Source organism: Mrakia frigida (genome assembly GCF_051309035.1).
Source record: "Mrakia frigida strain ATCC 22029 unplaced genomic scaffold BDY24scaffold_9, whole genome shotgun sequence".
NCBI lineage: Eukaryota > Fungi > Basidiomycota > Tremellomycetes > Cystofilobasidiales > Mrakiaceae > Mrakia > Mrakia frigida.
In genome coordinates, this window is record NW_027481272.1 from 400,118 (window position 1) to 417,092 (window position 16,975).

A 16,975-nucleotide genomic window follows, 5' to 3' on the forward strand; every position below is an offset into this window, starting at 1 on the left:
AGTATGCTCGAACGCTGTAGAGAGCATTTTTCGAAAGTAGGCAGAAGGAATCCCGACCTCAACACTGCTTCTGGTTGCATGGTCAAGGAAGGAAGGGAGAAGAGGGCGAGCTCGCAATCTCTTCCTCTCGTTGCTCGCTCCCTCCGTGGTTCGCAATGCAGGTTTTCTCACCAGTCTCCTTTCGCGATGGCCAAAGTGTAACGGCCTCTTCCCTGTTCTCAGATCTGCTACCCTGCCTCTCAGAGTTCAGTGGCGGCAACCTATCAAGCGTCGAGCTCGTCTTCGGCTGTGACCGTCAGCCCAGCTCGCCTTTCCCTCCTTCCTCCTCTCTTGTCCATCCAACCATCATGTCGTCCGAAAAGAACACCCCTTCCTCTTCTCTTCTCCCCTCTCCCTCACCTGCCCCTCTAAACCCCACGGCCAAACGCACTACCCTTCTCACGCTCCCTCGCCTCCTCGCTCTCTCCTCCCTCGCCGCCTACCTCGTCTTCTCAGGCTTCTACTCCTCCTCCTCTCTCTCGCTTTTCACCTCAGATCCGGAGATCTCCGTTTCCTCTTCTTGCTTCCAACCTGACTCTCCTCCTCTCTCAAAGGAGCAAGAGGGAAGGAGTGAGGTTTTCTGGACGGAGGAGTTCAAGAAAATCGAGGTCGAGAGGTTCTTGGGTGCGATCAGGATCCCTACAGAAACGGTGAGGCTCTGCTTTGACTTGAGAGAAAAAGGAGAGCTATTAAGGCTGACTTTATATTGGGTTTCCTAGTTCGATGACATGGTAGATGCTCCTGTAGATGGGGAAGATTACGATTCAAGATGGAATCCGTTCATCGAGTTTCATGAGTACCTCAAGGAGACGTTCCCTCTCGTGTGAGTCTCTTTCGCCCCTCTATTTGCTACCAGCTCTCGCTGGAGCTGACTTCCGTCGAGTTTCTATTCCACAGCCACGAGAGAGCGAAGTTGGAGAAGACCGTTCGTTCGATTCGCCTTTGCCTCCCTTTCGCTCGCGAACGTGTTGTTGATTTCGTCGTTGTTTTTTGATCGCAGAACCGATTCTCCCTCATCTACACCTTCGAAGGATCTCAGCCTGATCTCAAGCCTCTCGTTCTAGGTTCGTCGTACACCTTCGCGCTCTTTTGGCGCTCTGAAGTCGGGCAGTTTGACTCACCTCCCTTTCTATCTTTCCCTTCCAGCCGCTCATCAAGACGTCGTTCCCGCTCAAACTTCACTCGACAGGTGGACTTACCCTCCCTACAAGGGTAAGTACATGCCTCCTCTCGCTCTCTCGCTCTAAGACGAGCTGACTTCCTCTCGTTCCCGACGTTCGAATCGAACAGGTGTCTTCGACGGCGAGAAAGTCTTCGGTCGAGGAGCTTCCGACTGCAAGAACTCTCTCATCGGTATCTTGGCTGCCTTGGAGCATCTCGTCGGAGGCGGTTGGGACAACAAGAGGACTGTCGGTACGTCCTGCAAACCGCGTTCTTCGCTGTTCGTTTTACCCGACCTTTCTCTCGCTGATCGCGTCGTCGTTGTGTCTTCTTCGTCCAGTCCTCGCCTTCGGTTTCGACGAGGAGATCGGAGGACCTCAAGGAGCCTTTTCCATCGGTCCTGAGCTGTTGAAAAGCTACGGGAAGGACGGGGTCGCTTTGCTCATCGACGAGGGAGGAAGCGGGATCAGCAGAGAGTACGGGAAGACTCTGGTCCTTCCTGGAACGGGAGAGAAGGGGAATGTGTCGCCTACTATCCTTGTCGAGACAGCTGGCGGTCATTCGTGGGTAGTCGAGACTTTCGTTCGATCTTCTCAAAGCTTGACAGCTGATCTCGACGCGTCGTGCCGATGCTTTTTCTTGTCAGATCCACTCCCTCCGTCCACACCTCGATCGGTCTCCTTTCTCGAATCGTCGTCGCCGTGGAAGATGCTCTTCTTTTCCCTCCAACCCTCACTCCCGCTTCGCCCATCTTCGGCTACCTCCAGTGCGTCAAGGAGCACGGACAGAAGTCGCTCGTTCCTTCGTGGCTCACCAACGGACTCGATGGGAAGCTCACTCAGAAGAAACTCGACAAGCTGGCTGCTTCGTACGCTGAAGTTGCTGGAAGGATGGGAGGAGAGTTCCTTGTTCGAACGAGCAAGGCTGCTACGCTTTTGATCGGAGGTGAGCCTTTGCCCAAGGAATTGGACGCGACGACGCTCGCATTTTCTCCCTTTCGTCGTCCCCCTTGCTGACCACTTCGCTTATCTCGTATACCATACTCTCAGGTCACAAAGTCAACGCCCTTCCGGAGTCCGCCAGCGTCGTCTTCAACTCTCGAATCGATTTCGCTCAAACTCGTTCGTTCTCTCTGCCGGCCCTCCCATCGCTCCCATTTCCTTCTGACTCCCTCCTTCCCTTTCACGCACGCCCTCTCAGCCGAGATCGTCCTCGACCTCTACGCCAAACCCGTCATCCCCATCGCCAAACAGTTCAACCTCACACTCATCGGACACGAGGGATCTGTCCTCGTCAAAGGAGGGGAGGGAACCATCACTCTCGGCTCTCAAGCAGAGGGACTTGTCCCTGCTCCGATCACGCCTCTCAAGGGAAAGGCGTTTGAAGTGTTCCTCAGTGCTTCGAGGAGGGTTTTCGGGAAGGAGGGCGAAGGAGAGGTGGTGAGTTTGAGAACTGAACGACGCGTTGATCGGTCATCGTTTAGACTGACGCTTGACCTCTTTGCGATACGTTCAGATCGTCGCTCCCTCAGCTGCTGGAGGAAACACAGATACCAAGGTGAGAGGAGCTCATCGGTTCCCGTTCGACGCGTCCGGTTCAACCTTCCTGACCTTTCGCTTCTTCCGCCCCTCTCTTTTCTCTCTCCTTCAGCACTACTGGGATCTCACCAAGAACATCTACCGATTCGTTCCTCGAAGAGTCAACACCTCGTTCTTCGCTCATACCGTGAGCCTTACTACATTCTCGCTTCGTTCGTTCCGACACATCCTGACGCGTCGTCCTTTTCGTTTCGTTAGGTCGACGAGTCTCTCCTCTTCGAGACCCATCTCGAGGGAGTTGCATGGTTCCACGAGCTCATCCTGTTCTTCGATGATGTGGAGGGGGACGAGGGGTTCTGAGCGTAGCAGGAGAGAGGGCAGAGGCTGAAGGGTTGTCAAGGCAAGAAAGATACGATGGAGTGGAGTTGGTTGTAACAAGGGAGGAATAGCCTACGAGATGGGATCGCCCGCCTTCTGATTACCAGTACGAAAGTCTTTCTTCCGAAAGAAAGAAGGACGAAACGACCAGCAAGAGGAAGGAAGGTCGAGCTCGTTTCCGCGATCGACGACGCGTCTCTTTCTCCCTCTCGACTTCCGCTCGACGAAGTAAAATCGTGTTTATATGGATACAGGCAAAGAAAGAAAAAGCTTGTAAGGAATGCGAAAAGACGAGGGGATAGGGGATATGACTGGGAGAAGGGGGATCAAAACTAAAACAAAAAAAGAAGGAGAGCGAGCGACGACGTCCCACCGTAAAGCAACCCAAAAAATCCTACCAACAACTGGTGCGAGACGGGCCCACCCTCGGTTCATCCACTTAAATATGCGAGAGACAGAGAGAGAAGAAAGAAAAAGAACGAATCACGCGTGCCATCCTGCTAAGCGTTTCGTGAGGACTTTGAGGATCGCTGGGGTGCTCTGTGGATTGCAAGCAAACAAGTGGAAGAAAAGGTGGAATCAGCGAGAGTTGTAGAGGAGGAGCGGTCGGAGAAGAGGGGGGGGAAAGGGACGAACGGCAGTGAGGTTTCGACCGTGGAAGTTCGGAGGGAATCCAACTACAAACGAACGAGATAGAGGTCAGCTCGCCTGAATCAGGTCAGATAGAGAGACAGCATACGGACCTTTGGGGTAGTTGAGGACCTGCGTAAGACGAAAAAGGGCGAAGGAGATCAGCTTCCGTCGAACGCGTCGTCGAGTGGAGAAGGAGAGGAATCGATCGAACCGAATCGTTCACGACGTCCCCAGAGACACCGTAGTGACGGAATCCGAGCGCCTCCGCTGGAAGAGCGACTGTTACATAGGGAAGGCAGGGAGGAAGGAGAGAGTCAGAGGGAGGGAAGGAAAGAGAGACGCGTCGAGATCGACCGAGAGAGAGCAGCACACTTACAATCGTAACTCCATCCTCCTTCAACGACGATCTCGAAGCTGGAATGAAAGAGAAAACAGAGGAGGAGATCAGCTTCGAGGTTTCAAATAGCTGGAAGGAGAAGCGGAACGAAGAAACTCACACAGCCGAGAAGGGCGTCGGATCCATCCAAACTTGATGCGACAGTCCGTCTGCGAATCAGAAAGTGAAGATCAGCTCTCCACCTCGACCTCCCGATCTTTTCTCTTCTCTCCTCCCTCCTGCACCAATTCCCAACCCGCAAACCTCGATCGTCAAAGCCCAAGAACTCCAAAACTCACTCCCGTGCACTCCAATCATCACCGTCGTCCTCGCCGACAGGATCACCTGCTCCTTCTTACTCATGTACTGCATCCTCGCCACCACGATCTCCCAGTTGTTCTTCTCTCCAGCAGCGGTCAAGCCAGCGACGAGCGCGTCGTGATCCTCGTCTCGAAGGGATCGTCGTCCTCCTTGTCGAGAGATGTAGGTGACGACGGGTCGTTTGGGAGGGACGTCGGGGACTCCAAAGGCTCGGAGGACGGATTGTCGGACGCTGGGTGAAGCAGGAAGAAAGAGGGAGGGAGAGGTCAGGTCTGAGGCGACGGAGAGAGAAGGAGAAAGAGACGAACGGTTGGTACCAATTCGGGCTGGAAGGTTCTCCCATGATGTCTCTGCAAACGAGGAACAAACGAGCAGAGGAAAAGTCAGCTCCGAAGCATACCGAGCTCGAGCGCGAAGGAAAAAGAAAGGAGGGAACGACGAGCTCACCCATTCATCTTGAACGTGAACTTCAAAGGACCATTGCACTTCATTCCGTACGATCCCGCCTAGCACAACAGAAACATACAACCCAATATCAGCTCGAGCTCAAAGCGAAGGACTCCCAAGTAGACGAGGGTTGACCCTCCTCGAAAGGGGAGTCACCCGAAAGACGAAAAGGCGACTCACCGCTCGATCCACCAACACGACCCTCTCGAAGACGTACGTCAACCCACTATCCTCTCGATCCTCCGAATCCCTCCTGTACTCCAAGGCCGTACTTGGGAAGGCTGCTTTCGTCCTGTGGGGAGAAAGAAGAAAGAGACCGGAGAATCAGATCGATTTGAGTTTCGTCCCTCCGCTTTGAGCTCAAGGTTGACCTCGGTTTGAGAGAGAGAGAGAAAGGGAGTAGACTTACAGCAAAGCGTTCAACCCAGGACCGTCTCTCCAATCTGGTTCGTCCGCGTGAGGGTAGACGATCCTCCTTGGTGGAGGAAGGATGGTGTGACCTTTTCGAGTGATGTTTGGGTCGAGGGTGGTGTAGGCTTTCCAGGCTCCGAAGATGAGCTCGGCCCTGTAGATTATTCGAACCGAAAGGGATCAGATTGAGCGGAGGAGCTGAGTGTGAAGGGAAAGAAGGGATGCTGACCAGTAGTGGTAGTACTGTTGAAGTATGAAAGGGAAGCGAGGAGGGAGGAGGCATGAGGTGAGCTTCGAGCTCAAGCTCGAGAGGAGGCGATGAAGGTAGACGAGAAACGTACGTGGTTCATGAAGATTCCTCCTGGATCGTTGAGGTAGATCTATCATAGCAGCAAGGGGGTCGAGCAGAGCAGAAAGAAAAGGAATAGGAAGGGTCAGTCCAAAAAGAGAGCTGAGAGTGAGCTTGAACCTTCCTTCCCTCTCGCCTCGCCCTTGATTCGCGTCCCTCCCTCTCGTTCCTCTCGACACTGCCACCTCACCCTCCCTCCTCCAGCTCCTACGAAAAGCAGATGTCTGACTCACCGAGAAGCCATCGATGACTATAGCAGACTCCCCTAAGATCTTCTGAGCTTCGTCTACGTTGATAACTCTCATCTCCTTGTCGGTTGGAATCCTCTCGACGAGATTGTTGGCCGTTGGGACGATGGCCGTTGAAGTCATCCTCTTGAGCTGAGGAATGTTGGGATCTCGAGGATCGTCCACGACGACGTAGAGCGTTCCACCTTTGAGGAAGAGTCGATCGAACATGGTGTATCCAGCGACGGGGAGGAGGATGTTGGTCGTAGGGAAGGACGAGCGAGGAGTGAGTTGGAGGTAGCCGTTCATCGACGAGGGAGAAGGAGGGTTGATGGGTTGAGGTTGGGAGGAGCGTGGAGGTGGGTGAGCGATGAGGTTGTCGATCTCGTCTGAGGAGTGATCATGGTCGTGGTAGTGAAGTTCGGGAACCGTAGAGGTGTCGTCCGTCGTTGCCCATTCCAACGAACGTCGAGCTTCGTTCGAGGCCTCCAGAGCCGACCTCGAAGACCCTCGAGAATGAATCACCAACCCAAACACGCACAGAACAACAACGAGCGTTATCGTACCACGTTTGGGAACCCTAGAGGCGCGGAAGGACATGAGGGGAGGGAGGAGGAGGGAAGGAAGGAAGGTGAGGCGAAGGGAGGAAGAGCTAGTTGGGAAGGAAGGAGCGAGGAAGGTTCAGCTCTCGAGGTTTCAGGACCTTGACGGCTTCCCCCCGCTTTCTTAAACAGGGTGGAGCCAAAAAAATATAGAAACGAGAAGGGATCAAGGTATGGCTGACCTGAAGAAGAATGCGGTGAGCCGAGAAGCTTTCGATGGAGATAAAATTGCGAAGAAGGGTGAACCGTCGTCGGCTGAGTCCGCGCCAAAAGCAGTCAACGAAGCATCGAAATCATGTACGAGGAAACCGCGCTATGATACAGTGAGAGATACAAGTGATGTAAAAGAGATGGTAGAGCCCAAAGATTAAGATTTGAAGACGAAAAGGAAAGAAGGAGCGATCTATCAAGCGAAAGGAGCAACGGGAGCCGAAACTCGAGACGCGTCGTACCTGAGGCGCGAAGCAGAAAAAGGGAGGTCAGCACGAGCGTCTATCGTTCGATTGAGTGGGAGATCGACTCACCAGAGAGACATGAGGTAGCTGTTTCCACCGCAGATCTGGGTCGCGTCTCCAGGGCAGGGAGCAGCGCTGAGAGGAAAGAAAGGCAAACACGAGCTCGGTCAGTCCACAGTTTCATTCGACTCGAGGTGAGGACCTTGGAAATGAGCTCACCAGTTCGTCGAAGGGTAAACAGCGCCTTGGCCCGAAGCAGTAGCGACCTCGTTACCGCAGTAGCACTGTTTCGAGTCTTTGAAGGAGGAAAAGAAAGAAAACGCGTCGAGGAGTCAGTCAAGGCGTTTCCGGTTCCCTCGCCGCTTCTCGAACTCGGACTCACTCTCCATTCCAGCGTAAGTATACTGAAGCGAGGTACATAAGGCGGTGCACGAGGAAGCACTGTTCTCTCCGTCGTTGTAGTAGTGTCCCGCAAGAATCCTGGTCTCCGAATCGAGGAGGCAGTAATCCGCGTTGACCCAGTTCGACGAAGAGGGAGCTGCTTGAGTTCCTGCAGTACACGATCCTCCAGAGACGAAGGCTGGGTTGGGAGCGACTCCAGCTTCGGTGCCTTGATCGTAGCAGAGGAGGTATTGGAAGGTCGCCTCTGAGAAGACGAGAAGCAGAGTCGGGAAAGGTCAGCGGAAGGCCTGTTGAAGGGAGAGAGAATGAGCGACTCACGAGTCCAGCAGTTTTGATCTCTCCACAGCGTAACCCCCGACGTCTTGTAAGGGTCAATCATGGCGAAGGTAGGTGTGACGGCTCCTCCGAGGTCATGGCACGAGTCGGACTGTTCTGAGAGGAGGAGAGAGCGGATGAAGAATAGGTAGGTTAGTTCTGAAGATTCTAGTCGGAAGGCTGGTTATGAACCTGCTTTGAGAGAGAGAGAGAGGAACTAACCTCCCTGAAATCGAGTAGAAGCAAGAGCAACGTTGTCACTTAACCCCCAATCCTTGACTCCAGCGACGGCGAGGCCAAAGGTCAGATGAGTTCCTCCGAAGGTATTGGCGGTGACCTTAGCTCCATAGTTGCGAACGTCGGTGGTGTCTCCCCCTAAGAAAAAGAAGAACGAGTAGGAGAAGAGTTCAGAGACGGGGCGAGAACGAACGAGGGGAAGGGGAAGACGAACAGCAAGCGATTCCTTGAGCGATACCGATCTTGATTTGAGACCCAGTGGCCATGATGGTGTTGTCGTGAACGACCGTTCCAGTGTCTGCGAATCAAAGAAGGAGAAGGAGGAAGATATCGTATCGTCAGTGGCGAGAACGAGGAGAGGAGGGGAGACGCGTCGAAGGGAGGGAAGAGAGAAGGACTCACAGTCTCCAGCATAAGGCGAGAAGTCAACCATGTTGATTCCTCCGAGCATGACTCGCTGTAGAAGGAAGAGAAAAAGGGGAGAGCAAATATATATCAGCTTGGAGTCACGTCGACACGACAACGAGAGCGAGCAAGAAAGAACGCACGTCGTTTGCGGTGATGGTATTCCCCGAGACGTCGGAACCAGGACTAGCAAAGACCACGATTGCCCCGTCGGTGGCGTCGAAGATCTGAGGGATCAAGTTGAGAGAGGTCAGAACGAGGGACTGAGGGATGGAGAGAGAGTGAGGCTCGACTGACCGTGTTTCCCTGGACGATCGAGTTCCTGCAAGACAAACTGATCCCATCTGCGATTGCGTCTTCCGTTCCAGAAGGACCAATGACGTTGTTCTTAGCGACAGCTGAAAGGACAGAACGATAAGGTCAGCGCGGGAAACAAGAGCGAAAAAAGGGAGAGACCACGAACCTCCAGTGCAACTCAGCCCCGTTCCCTGGATGAAATGGAGAGACGACCATCCCCTCGGGTTGGCTATCTGACAGTTCGTAATACTGTGGTACTTGGAAGTTCCACCTGGGGGAACGAACGAGAGTGGAAGACACGGTCAGCTCGAAACGACGCGTCTCGACCCAAAGAAAGAGAAAGGAGGAAGACCAACCAAGCTCCACCAAAGCTCCACCCCCACTGATAGCACCCAAAGAGAGTCGTCCTCCATCGATGATCAGAGAATCGACGAGAAGACCATCGCAGCTGAAAGAAAAGAGAGCAAAGGAAGAAGGTTAGCTCGACGAAAGCGAAAGGAAACGGACCACTTGGCGCGAGGAAAGAGAACCTACTTGATGCAACCGGTTGCCTCGATGGCCGTAGCTACGCTAGCACCGGTGATCTTCAAGGTCGCTCGCCTTTTCAACGCGACGGTGCTTCCTCCTTGGGTCTGAATCGTTTGGCCGGACGCGGCGAAGAGAATCGTCTCGTCGACGGAGATGACTGCTCCAGGGCAAAGGAGCAAGGTCGCTCCCACTCCCCCCTCGGTGAAGAAGTCGTTGATATCTTGGACAGTGGTGGATTTACCATAGCAAGCCGCTCGCCTGACGGCCATTCCGACGTCGAGGTGCGTCTTCTTCGGGTGGCGACGAGCGTAGGACACTTTTTGCCGTTCGAAATTACCTGCGACGGGTTCTGGTGTAGGACGAGGGGAGTGTCGACCGACTCGAGAGGCGACGAAGGAGCTGGAGGAGTTGTAGAAGTGGGTTCGAGGTCCTCGGGCGCTGAGTTGGTGGAGGGGGTAAGGATGAGGGAGAGCGAACGAAGTTGTTGAGGTGAGGAGGAGGAGGAAGAAGGTTGAGATGAGAAGAGTAGGTAGGGATGGGGAGGACCGACTCGAAGATGTTGAAGAAGGTTGCATGGTTGTTTGAAGGGAGGGAAAGGAAGAACGAAAGGAGGAGGAGAAGATGGGCGTTGGGGGAGAGAAAGATGAGCAGAATCGTGCTGAGAAGACGGAGAAAAGGAAGAAAAACTGTGACGTAGGGAAACCCACGAGAAGGATAACCTCCGTAGAATGTAGCGAGGCGAGAGACACGAGCAAGACAAAATAAACCTCAAGAAGGAGGTTGAGTTCAAGCGGGGACGACCTTTGGGCCTCTGAAACCTCCTGAAGCTTGTTTCAAAACCACTTTGCAGCTGATTGCCTCGTCATATAGATCGTCACTGGCGGTCTGGACTACTACTCTGCTTGTGTGAAGAAGGCGAGAAGAAGGAGGACAGAGAAGGTAAGCTCGGAGGAAGAAGGAGGGCGGCCAAGGAAGAGGAAGGGGGGAGAGTCAAAGCTCGTCGAGACGATGAAAAGGTTCTTCTGGTGCAGAGGCGAGGCCCATCTTCAAGAGATGAGCACGAAGAACTGTCCGAGAGTCTGTTTTTCGAAGGAAGTCCTCTTCCTGGGTTGGTGGTTGGGAGGGAAGAAGGGTCGGTTTCGAATGGAGGAAAGTGAGCTCGCTTTCAGCCTCGTCGATCTCCGAATAGATTCTCAGCAGATCGTCCTCGGAGGTGGATTTTAGAGACACTTCATTGTGAGAGCCTGACACATCAATATCTTACCCCCGCTGGCGAAGAAAAGATTGATGCAGGCAAACAGCGTCGTCCGACTTGGGCGAGACCCGACGCGTCGTGCCTTCCTCTTCTTTTATTCTGTGTCGCCGTCGCCGCAATGTTGCTGGCGAGTCGAATTGAGTGATAAAGGCATGCGACATATTTCAAGGAGGTAGCTAGGTCATCATCGAGGGCAGGGCCAGCCTCAGCAGGCGAGCGTTTGTCGACTTGGACGCGCAGACCCTCTTCCGTCCATGCTATTGTTCCGTTCGCTCGAGTGCCGAAGTTGTGCTCTCGACTACTTTTTAAACTTCTCCGAGCTCAAAAACAGAAAAGGAAGGGATCGGGTTGAAGATCGGGTCGCTCAGTTGAAGGGGACGACGCGTCCGAAACGCTCGACCTGTTCGTTTCTTTGCAAGAGCTTTACCACCGATCTATTCTAGCTGGCATCCCATCACAAGCGAAAGGTTCAAAGTATACCTCGTAGGCCTTCGGTGCAGATTCTAACTGACCGGAAAGGGATGAGGCGTAAAGACGACGAGACGCGACGAACCCCCTCTCTCCCTCCTCTGCTCGTCTTTCACTCAACACACAGCTTCTTCAACTTCATACCCAGACGTCCATCGATCATCAGCCCTCTCTTCTCCTTGGTAACAAATCTTCTCGCATCGAAAAACAGCCACCAGAGTCTCGCTCCTCGGCTCCAGTTCAGCCTCTTCAGCTTCCGCGAAGCAGTGTCGACCCTTCGTTCCCTCCTCCCCTCTCCCTTCCCTCCAACCACAACAACCCATCACACCCCTCTTTCCACCACCATGTCTGAACATCTGAAAATGGGACTCCTCGGCGGTGGATACAAGCAGCTAGGGGACGACGCTCCTACTGGTATGGACGGAGGGAGAGAAGCGGGAGCGAGTGGAGGACGAATCTGGGAGACCATCGCTTCTCTGCGAGCAGAGCTCAAGTTTGTCTCTCTCCCTTCACCTCTCTGCTTTTAAATCATAGCTGACAGTATTGATGGATGCAGTGAGTTCTCAGGGTCGATATCTGAGCTGGCCAGCTTGCATTCTCAGGTCAGTACGACCGTCTCAAGAAGAGGAGGGAGGGAGGGAAGAGGCGTTTGCTGATCGAGCGAGCTCATCCTTCCTTTCTTTCTTTTTTCTCCGCCCAATGGGATTATAGATGATCTCCTCTCCGGACAACTCCAACCTCACCTCCAACCAAAGTACTCTCAACTCCAAACTTCGTCAGACGGCAGGAGAGCTCTCCAACAAGATCAGAGTCAGCTCAACTCCCCTCCTCCTCCCTCCTCCTCCTCCCCTCTCAGCTGACCCGCTCGTTCGTTGGTTTTGATTTTTGGGGCGATACAGAGACTCGCCGACGACAACGAGACTCGAACCTCTCAAGCTTTGATCAATCAGTCTAAGGCTCTATCGGAGAGGCATCGAGGCCTGCTCGGAGAGTGGCAGGAGGAGGAGAGGCGATGGAGAGGGAAGGTCAGGGAGAGAGGGGAGAGGTGAGTTCGGATATCGCTCTCTCACTACTAGCGACTCCCTCTTCTGGGGTAGAGGAAAGATGTCGGATACCTATCTGCTGAGAGGTTTTTCTCAGCTGTGCTGACTCTTCATCTTCTGTCTCTCTCTTCCCTCTCGCACTCGGCTCCCTCGGCTCATGAAACCGCTCTTCGTCGTGCAGGCAACTTCGAATCGTCAAGCCTGATGCTACCGACGACCAAGTTCGACAGGCTCTCGATGCCGGGGTAGAGGGACAGATCTTCTCGCAGGCTTTGCTCAGGTGAGTCCTGCTTCTTTCTGGGAGCGAGGAGGGACGAAGAGCTGACGCGTTTCGACGTCTTCCGTTCATTTTTGAGCAGTGGTGCGAGGCATTCTGAGGCTCGAGGTGCTTTCAGAGCTGTCCAGGAGAGGCAGGAAGAGATTAGGAAGATTGAACGTACGCTTGAGGAGGTGAGTGAAAGGAAAGCGGAGGAGGTTGGAGTTGCGAGAGCCGAGCTGACCTTCTCGCTTTTGGATTGCTCGACACAGCTCGCTACGATGTTCTCGGATGTGAGTCGACCTGCGAGACAAAGGATACAAGATGAAGCTGACCTTGAGTTCGGGTTCCACAGATGAGCATGCTCGTCAACCGCCAGGACGAGGTGTGAGTCCGTCTTCGTCGTTCGTTCACGACGCGTCTCGACCTTGACTGACTTCGTTCCTTTCCTTCTCCTCAGTCTCCAAGTCATCGAGAAGAACGCTGAAACGAGCTACCAGGAGTAAGTACACCTAATCTGTTCTCTCGGCCCCGGATCTGAGCTGATCGTCCTTCTTTCTTCGACTCGACTGCAGCATGGAACAAGGGCTCGTTCTCGTCCCTCTTCGTCCCTGCCCTCAGCTCATCCTGACACTCCCCCTCGCCGCTTTATTGAATCCAACAGAGTCAACCATCTCGACCGAGGAGTCGAAACAGCCAAGAAGACTCGTTCCAAACGCTGGCTCTGTCTTTGGATCTCGCTCGCTATCGTTTTGGTCCTCGTGAGTTTTTCGCCTCCCTTCCCTCGTACGTACCTACAAGCCGACTTCGCGCTGAACTAAATGTTCGCCAGATGATCATCATCCTCATCGTGCTCGCTCAAATGGGAGTCTTCAAGAAGAAGTGATTCTTCCGCGTCGTCGAGCTGTCCACTTTCGTTACTCTCTCTCCGTCCTTGTTTACGCTCTGCTTTTTTTTTTGTATAACGCCGTTTTCTACTTCCGTTTATCACGACCCTTCTCGATACGATGCTCTGTCTCTAGGCTTAACTCGGAGAATTCATTCAATCAAAAAAGGAAAAGAGGTGTGACGAGGGAGTCTCGACGTCCTCGCCGGTTCAACTCCAACCAAACCAACCTTCTCCTTCCCCTCCTCCCTTCCCTTCCCTTCCCCCATAAATCAAACGAGTGAATGCCGAAGCAAGTCTCTCAAGCAGTAGTAGAACCTGAAGACGAGGAGGTGGAAGGTGAGCTCCTTCCTGTGATCTTTTGAACGATTGGGGACGGCGCAAAGGAGCGAGCTGACGAGATTCCCCTTCGTTTCTTTCCCTTTGCTCTCAGCTCCTCTAGCAGTCGTAGCTGAACCTCCCAACGAGGAGGGTAAGGTCAAGATGATTATGGGGTTGTTGAAGAAGTTTATGGGTGTCAAGGTGAGTCTTCGGCTTCTTCCCCATCCCCTTCTTCCTCCCCTTCGTCGTTCGAGCTCAGACTGACCACGTTTTCTTCTCCGACTCGTCAAAGGACATCGCTAACTTGAGATTGAGTCTACCGGCTTCGCTAATGTGAGTCCTCAGTACTGGTGGAGTGGGAGGAGGAAGGATCCAGAGGGGGAAAGAGAAGGGATCGATGGAGCTCAACCCATCTCCCGCAAAGACTGACCTTTCCTCGGTTGTCTCTGCTAGGGAACCCGTGCCTAATCTCGAGTAGTGAGCACTCCAGATTCATCCTCTCAATCTACAAACCTGAGCTGACTCTCAATCCTCTTTGCGTTCCTTTTCAACCCCCCAGCTGGAGTGAGCTCCCTCCTCCTTCCTCCCTGACTCCTTTCCTCGGGTCCCGCCCGTCCGAACCACGTTCCTGACTCCCTTCATTCTTTCGCTCTCGCCTTCTCAAGCTGTTGGAGATCGTGCAGACGTGAGTCCTTTCGCTTTATCTTGTTTATAACAAGGGGAAGGGAGCGTCGAAGCTGACTGCGGTCGGGAGATGCTCTTTGGCTTGTACGCACACGTTCTTGGTCGATGGTCTAGTTCCTGGCTTCGTGAGTGATTTCTCTATGTGTTCAGAGAGAGGGAAGGGAAGATAAAGTGAGCGCTGACCTAAATACTGGGGGCTGCTCGTGGCTCGTTTGGTTGTTGCAGCATCGGAGACTCCCCGGACCCTCTCGAGAGGATGCTCGCCGCGTTGAGGTTCGCTTTCACGATTCAGTTGAAGTTCGTGGTGAGTTTGGAACCTCCTCCTACGCTTCTACTCTGTGGGCACATGCTGATAAATCTGTTCGATCTGGTTTCTTGGACTTTCATCAGCGAGGGAAGGGTACGTTCAGCTCTCGAACTTCGAGGCTGAGTTCGAGCTCACACACGTCGAGAAAGAGCTGCCTCCTTCCGCCTTTCTGACTTTCGCTACTCCCTCCAGTCTGCAAGCCTTACAACTCGGTCCTCGGAGAACACTTCCGATGCCATTGGGAGGTCCCTCCGAACGAAATCGATCCGTCAACACTCGAACCCGTCGTCAACGGATTCCTTCATCAGCACAACGTCGGGGACCCTGCCATCAGCGGTTACAACACTCCTGGGAACACTACGCCTTCTATCGGAGATCGGAGTGACGCTTCGTGAGTACTCTCAGCTCAGTTTCGAAGACGTTTGGGGAAGGAGACAAGCTCACACGTTCCCGTCGTCGTCTCTCCGTCAGATCGGTTCGGAGCGGTCGTTCGTTGGCGAGCTCGCTAGGAGGGAAGGCTGGCCAGGAATTCTACGACGCTCAGGACGATGGGATTCCTTCTGTTACCGGTGGATCTGTCTCGGGAACGGCGTTCGCCAACGGAGTGAAGCCAGTGAAGGTTGCGTTTTTGGTTGGTCCCTTCCGCTCTTTCTTTCTCCTTCACTCCTCTCGAGTTGACGAGTTTCGCTTCTCCCACAGTGCGAGCAAGTCTCCCATCACCCGCCGATTTCGTCTGCCTACTACTACTGTCCAGATAAGGGTATCGAAGTCTTTGCTGTACGTTCTCGTCGCTCGTTCGTTTCGGTCGACGACGCGTCTCAAGGAGAGACTCTGACCCTCTTCTCCTCCTTTCTCTCTTTCCCAGATTGACCAAATCGCTGCGAAAGTCTCCGGAATGAGCATACGCATTGGTCCTGGATCTCTGAACAAGGTCAGTCTCCCTCCATCATCTCCTCGCTCTGCTTCTCGAAAACAAGGTCTGACGCGTCTCTCTCGTCCGACTCCTCACTCGAACAGGGAACCTTCGTCAAGCTGAACCAAGGTCCAGGGAAGGGAGAGGAGTACCAGATTTCGAATCCTCAGGCGAACGTGAACGGTCTGTTGAAGGGGACGTGAGTAACGAGCTCGATCGGTGTGAGAAAGGCGCACCTGAGGTTGAGAGCTTCGAGGCTGACCCTTCTTTTCGTTTTCTTCTTCAGTTTCTATGGAACCATCTCGGATCAAGTCTCGGTCACCTGTCGAGGAGGAGACTCGACGGAACGTTATAGAGCCATCACCGAATACAAGGATGAGAGCTGGATCTCGAAACCTAGGTTCTTGCTCGAGGGAATCGTTCGTCCTTCCCTCCCCTCCCTCCCTCCTTCCCGACGCGACGAGGCTGACCTTCCTCGTCGTTCTCCTCTTGCACAGGTCTACAAGTACAAGGCTGGAGATGCGGTGGCTGAGAACTACGTCAAGATCAAGGACGTTCCTCCTGCAATGGTGGTGGGGACTTTGGAGGGATGTTGGAGGACGAAGGTCAATTTCAAGGCGAAGGGAGAGAAGGTGAGTTATGATTCGTTCATGTGGCTACTGTCGTTCTCGGATGAGCTGACCTTTGCCGTTCTGGCTTGTTCGAATTAGGAATCTCGTCTTCTCATCGATCTCGACGTCCTCGCCATCGTTCCCAAGCGGGTTCGACCTCTGAGGTTCGTCTCTTCCTTTTCCCTACCCCCGTCTGTCCCTCCGCCTCATACTGACCTCTTCTCGGCTTCCTTTCTTCCTTCGTTTACAGCTCGCAGGACGACTTCGAATCTCGGAAACTCTGGGACCCAGTGACGCAGAAGATGCTTTCGAAAGCTTGGGGAGATGCCACGTCCGAGAAGCAGAAGATCGAGCAGCAGCAGAGGGATAGAACGGCGGAGAGGAAGGTTACTGGGGAAGAGTGAGTCTAAACCCCTATCTGGCTTTGCGTTTTATTCGAGTTGGAGACTCGTCGCGTCGTCGTCTTCATCCATTGACGTTCGGTCTCGTTCTTCGAATCAGGTTCATCCCAAAATACTTCGACCCGGACCTCTCGGACGGAAGACCTCGGCTTACCGAGGAGGGGAAGAGGGTTGTGGCTTTGGAGTTGGAAGGGGATGGGTACTAGATTCCGCTCGATTTTCTTGGTTTCGGATCTCTCTCTTCTTTACTCGCATTCTTCCGTCTCTCTTCGGTGTAGGTCTTGCTAGATGTTCTTTCCTTACTTCTTGCTTCTTGTGCTTTCAACCCATACGTGCCTTTCGAGTCCTTATCACTCTGTTTGAACCCTTTCTTACCCGCACCCTCCTTCTCGAGGCGTCGCGCCTGGATCTTCCTTTCTCTTTGCTTTACTCTTTCCCGAGCTCGTTACATTGCGGTATTGTTGCTCTGCTGGAGGGGAGATAAGGTCGTGGGTGGTGAAAGAAGGGCAGCCGAGGAAGAGGAAGAAGGAGGGACGGAGAGATCGAAGCGACAGACGACGCGTCGATTCCGAAATCTCGTTGCCTGTCGGTCGTAGGTGAAGGGCCTCGAATCCTTTATAGGTTCCCATACTTTGATGCAGGAAATTGGAAGCATTGGGGAAAGGAAGCGAAAAAGTAAACAAGGAAAGGACGGGCTCGAAATCAAAGA

The 16,975-nt window shown here is 53.5% G+C and overlaps 5 protein-coding genes across 5 annotated transcripts; 3 read left to right on the forward strand and 2 right to left on the reverse strand.

The window, feature by feature from the left end:
* Window positions 1–342: 342 nt before the first annotated feature.
* BDY24DRAFT_383648 (M20 family metallopeptidase) lies at window positions 343–3,219 on the forward strand. Its single transcript, XM_076639699.1, has 13 exons — window positions 343–689; window positions 759–862; window positions 937–964; window positions 1,040–1,103; window positions 1,186–1,251; window positions 1,330–1,452; window positions 1,541–1,763; window positions 1,847–2,145; window positions 2,250–2,321; window positions 2,401–2,639; window positions 2,716–2,757; window positions 2,851–2,925; window positions 2,997–3,219. The coding sequence occupies exons 1-13, from the start codon at window positions 348–350 to the stop codon at window positions 3,096–3,098; spliced, it is 1,779 nt and encodes a 592-aa protein (XP_076498245.1). The 5' UTR covers window positions 343–347; the 3' UTR covers window positions 3,099–3,219.
* A 121-nt stretch (window positions 3,220–3,340) lies between these two features.
* On the reverse strand, window positions 3,341–6,653 carry BDY24DRAFT_383652 (uncharacterized protein). Its single transcript, XM_076639700.1, has 14 exons — window positions 5,887–6,653; window positions 5,646–5,684; window positions 5,534–5,547; window positions 5,303–5,458; window positions 5,074–5,185; window positions 4,894–4,952; window positions 4,755–4,796; window positions 4,425–4,678; window positions 4,247–4,295; window positions 4,126–4,163; window positions 3,961–4,028; window positions 3,860–3,878; window positions 3,753–3,793; window positions 3,341–3,656 (listed from the first exon to the last, which is right to left on the reverse strand). The coding sequence occupies exons 1-14, from the start codon at window positions 6,478–6,480 to the stop codon at window positions 3,600–3,602; spliced, it is 1,542 nt and encodes a 513-aa protein (XP_076498246.1). The 5' UTR covers window positions 6,481–6,653; the 3' UTR covers window positions 3,341–3,599.
* Window positions 6,654–6,888: 235 nt separating this feature from the next.
* BDY24DRAFT_440037 (uncharacterized protein) lies at window positions 6,889–9,696 on the reverse strand (the record flags this gene model as incomplete). Its single annotated transcript, XM_076644488.1, has 13 exons — window positions 6,889–6,934; window positions 7,007–7,072; window positions 7,157–7,232; window positions 7,320–7,583; window positions 7,658–7,771; window positions 7,877–8,029; window positions 8,106–8,189; window positions 8,294–8,348; window positions 8,440–8,523; window positions 8,594–8,694; window positions 8,760–8,864; window positions 8,950–9,041; window positions 9,128–9,696. The coding sequence occupies 13 exons, from the start codon at window positions 9,694–9,696 to the stop codon at window positions 6,889–6,891; spliced, it is 1,809 nt and encodes a 602-aa protein (XP_076498247.1).
* Window positions 9,697–11,159: 1,463 nt separating this feature from the next.
* Window positions 11,160–13,167, forward strand: BDY24DRAFT_383654 (t-SNARE). Its single transcript, XM_076639701.1, has 12 exons — window positions 11,160–11,337; window positions 11,401–11,446; window positions 11,556–11,654; window positions 11,744–11,889; window positions 12,069–12,167; window positions 12,247–12,337; window positions 12,416–12,436; window positions 12,499–12,530; window positions 12,604–12,645; window positions 12,719–12,730; window positions 12,808–12,904; window positions 12,976–13,167. Exons 1-12 carry the CDS (start codon window positions 11,189–11,191, stop codon window positions 13,027–13,029), a joined length of 888 nt encoding a protein of 295 aa, XP_076498248.1. The 5' UTR covers window positions 11,160–11,188; the 3' UTR covers window positions 13,030–13,167.
* A 146-nt stretch (window positions 13,168–13,313) lies between these two features.
* Window positions 13,314–16,472, forward strand: BDY24DRAFT_413768 (uncharacterized protein; the record flags this gene model as incomplete). The annotated part of the gene is made up of 16 exons (XM_076643220.1): window positions 13,314–13,368; window positions 13,463–13,551; window positions 13,643–13,683; window positions 13,804–13,827; window positions 14,260–14,338; window positions 14,425–14,434; window positions 14,534–14,732; window positions 14,813–14,972; window positions 15,041–15,118; window positions 15,207–15,272; window positions 15,359–15,453; window positions 15,541–15,673; window positions 15,752–15,886; window positions 15,965–16,029; window positions 16,116–16,265; window positions 16,367–16,472. The coding sequence occupies 16 exons, from the start codon at window positions 13,314–13,316 to the stop codon at window positions 16,470–16,472; spliced, it is 1,485 nt and encodes a 494-aa protein (XP_076498249.1).
* Window positions 16,473–16,975: the final 503 nt, after the last annotated feature.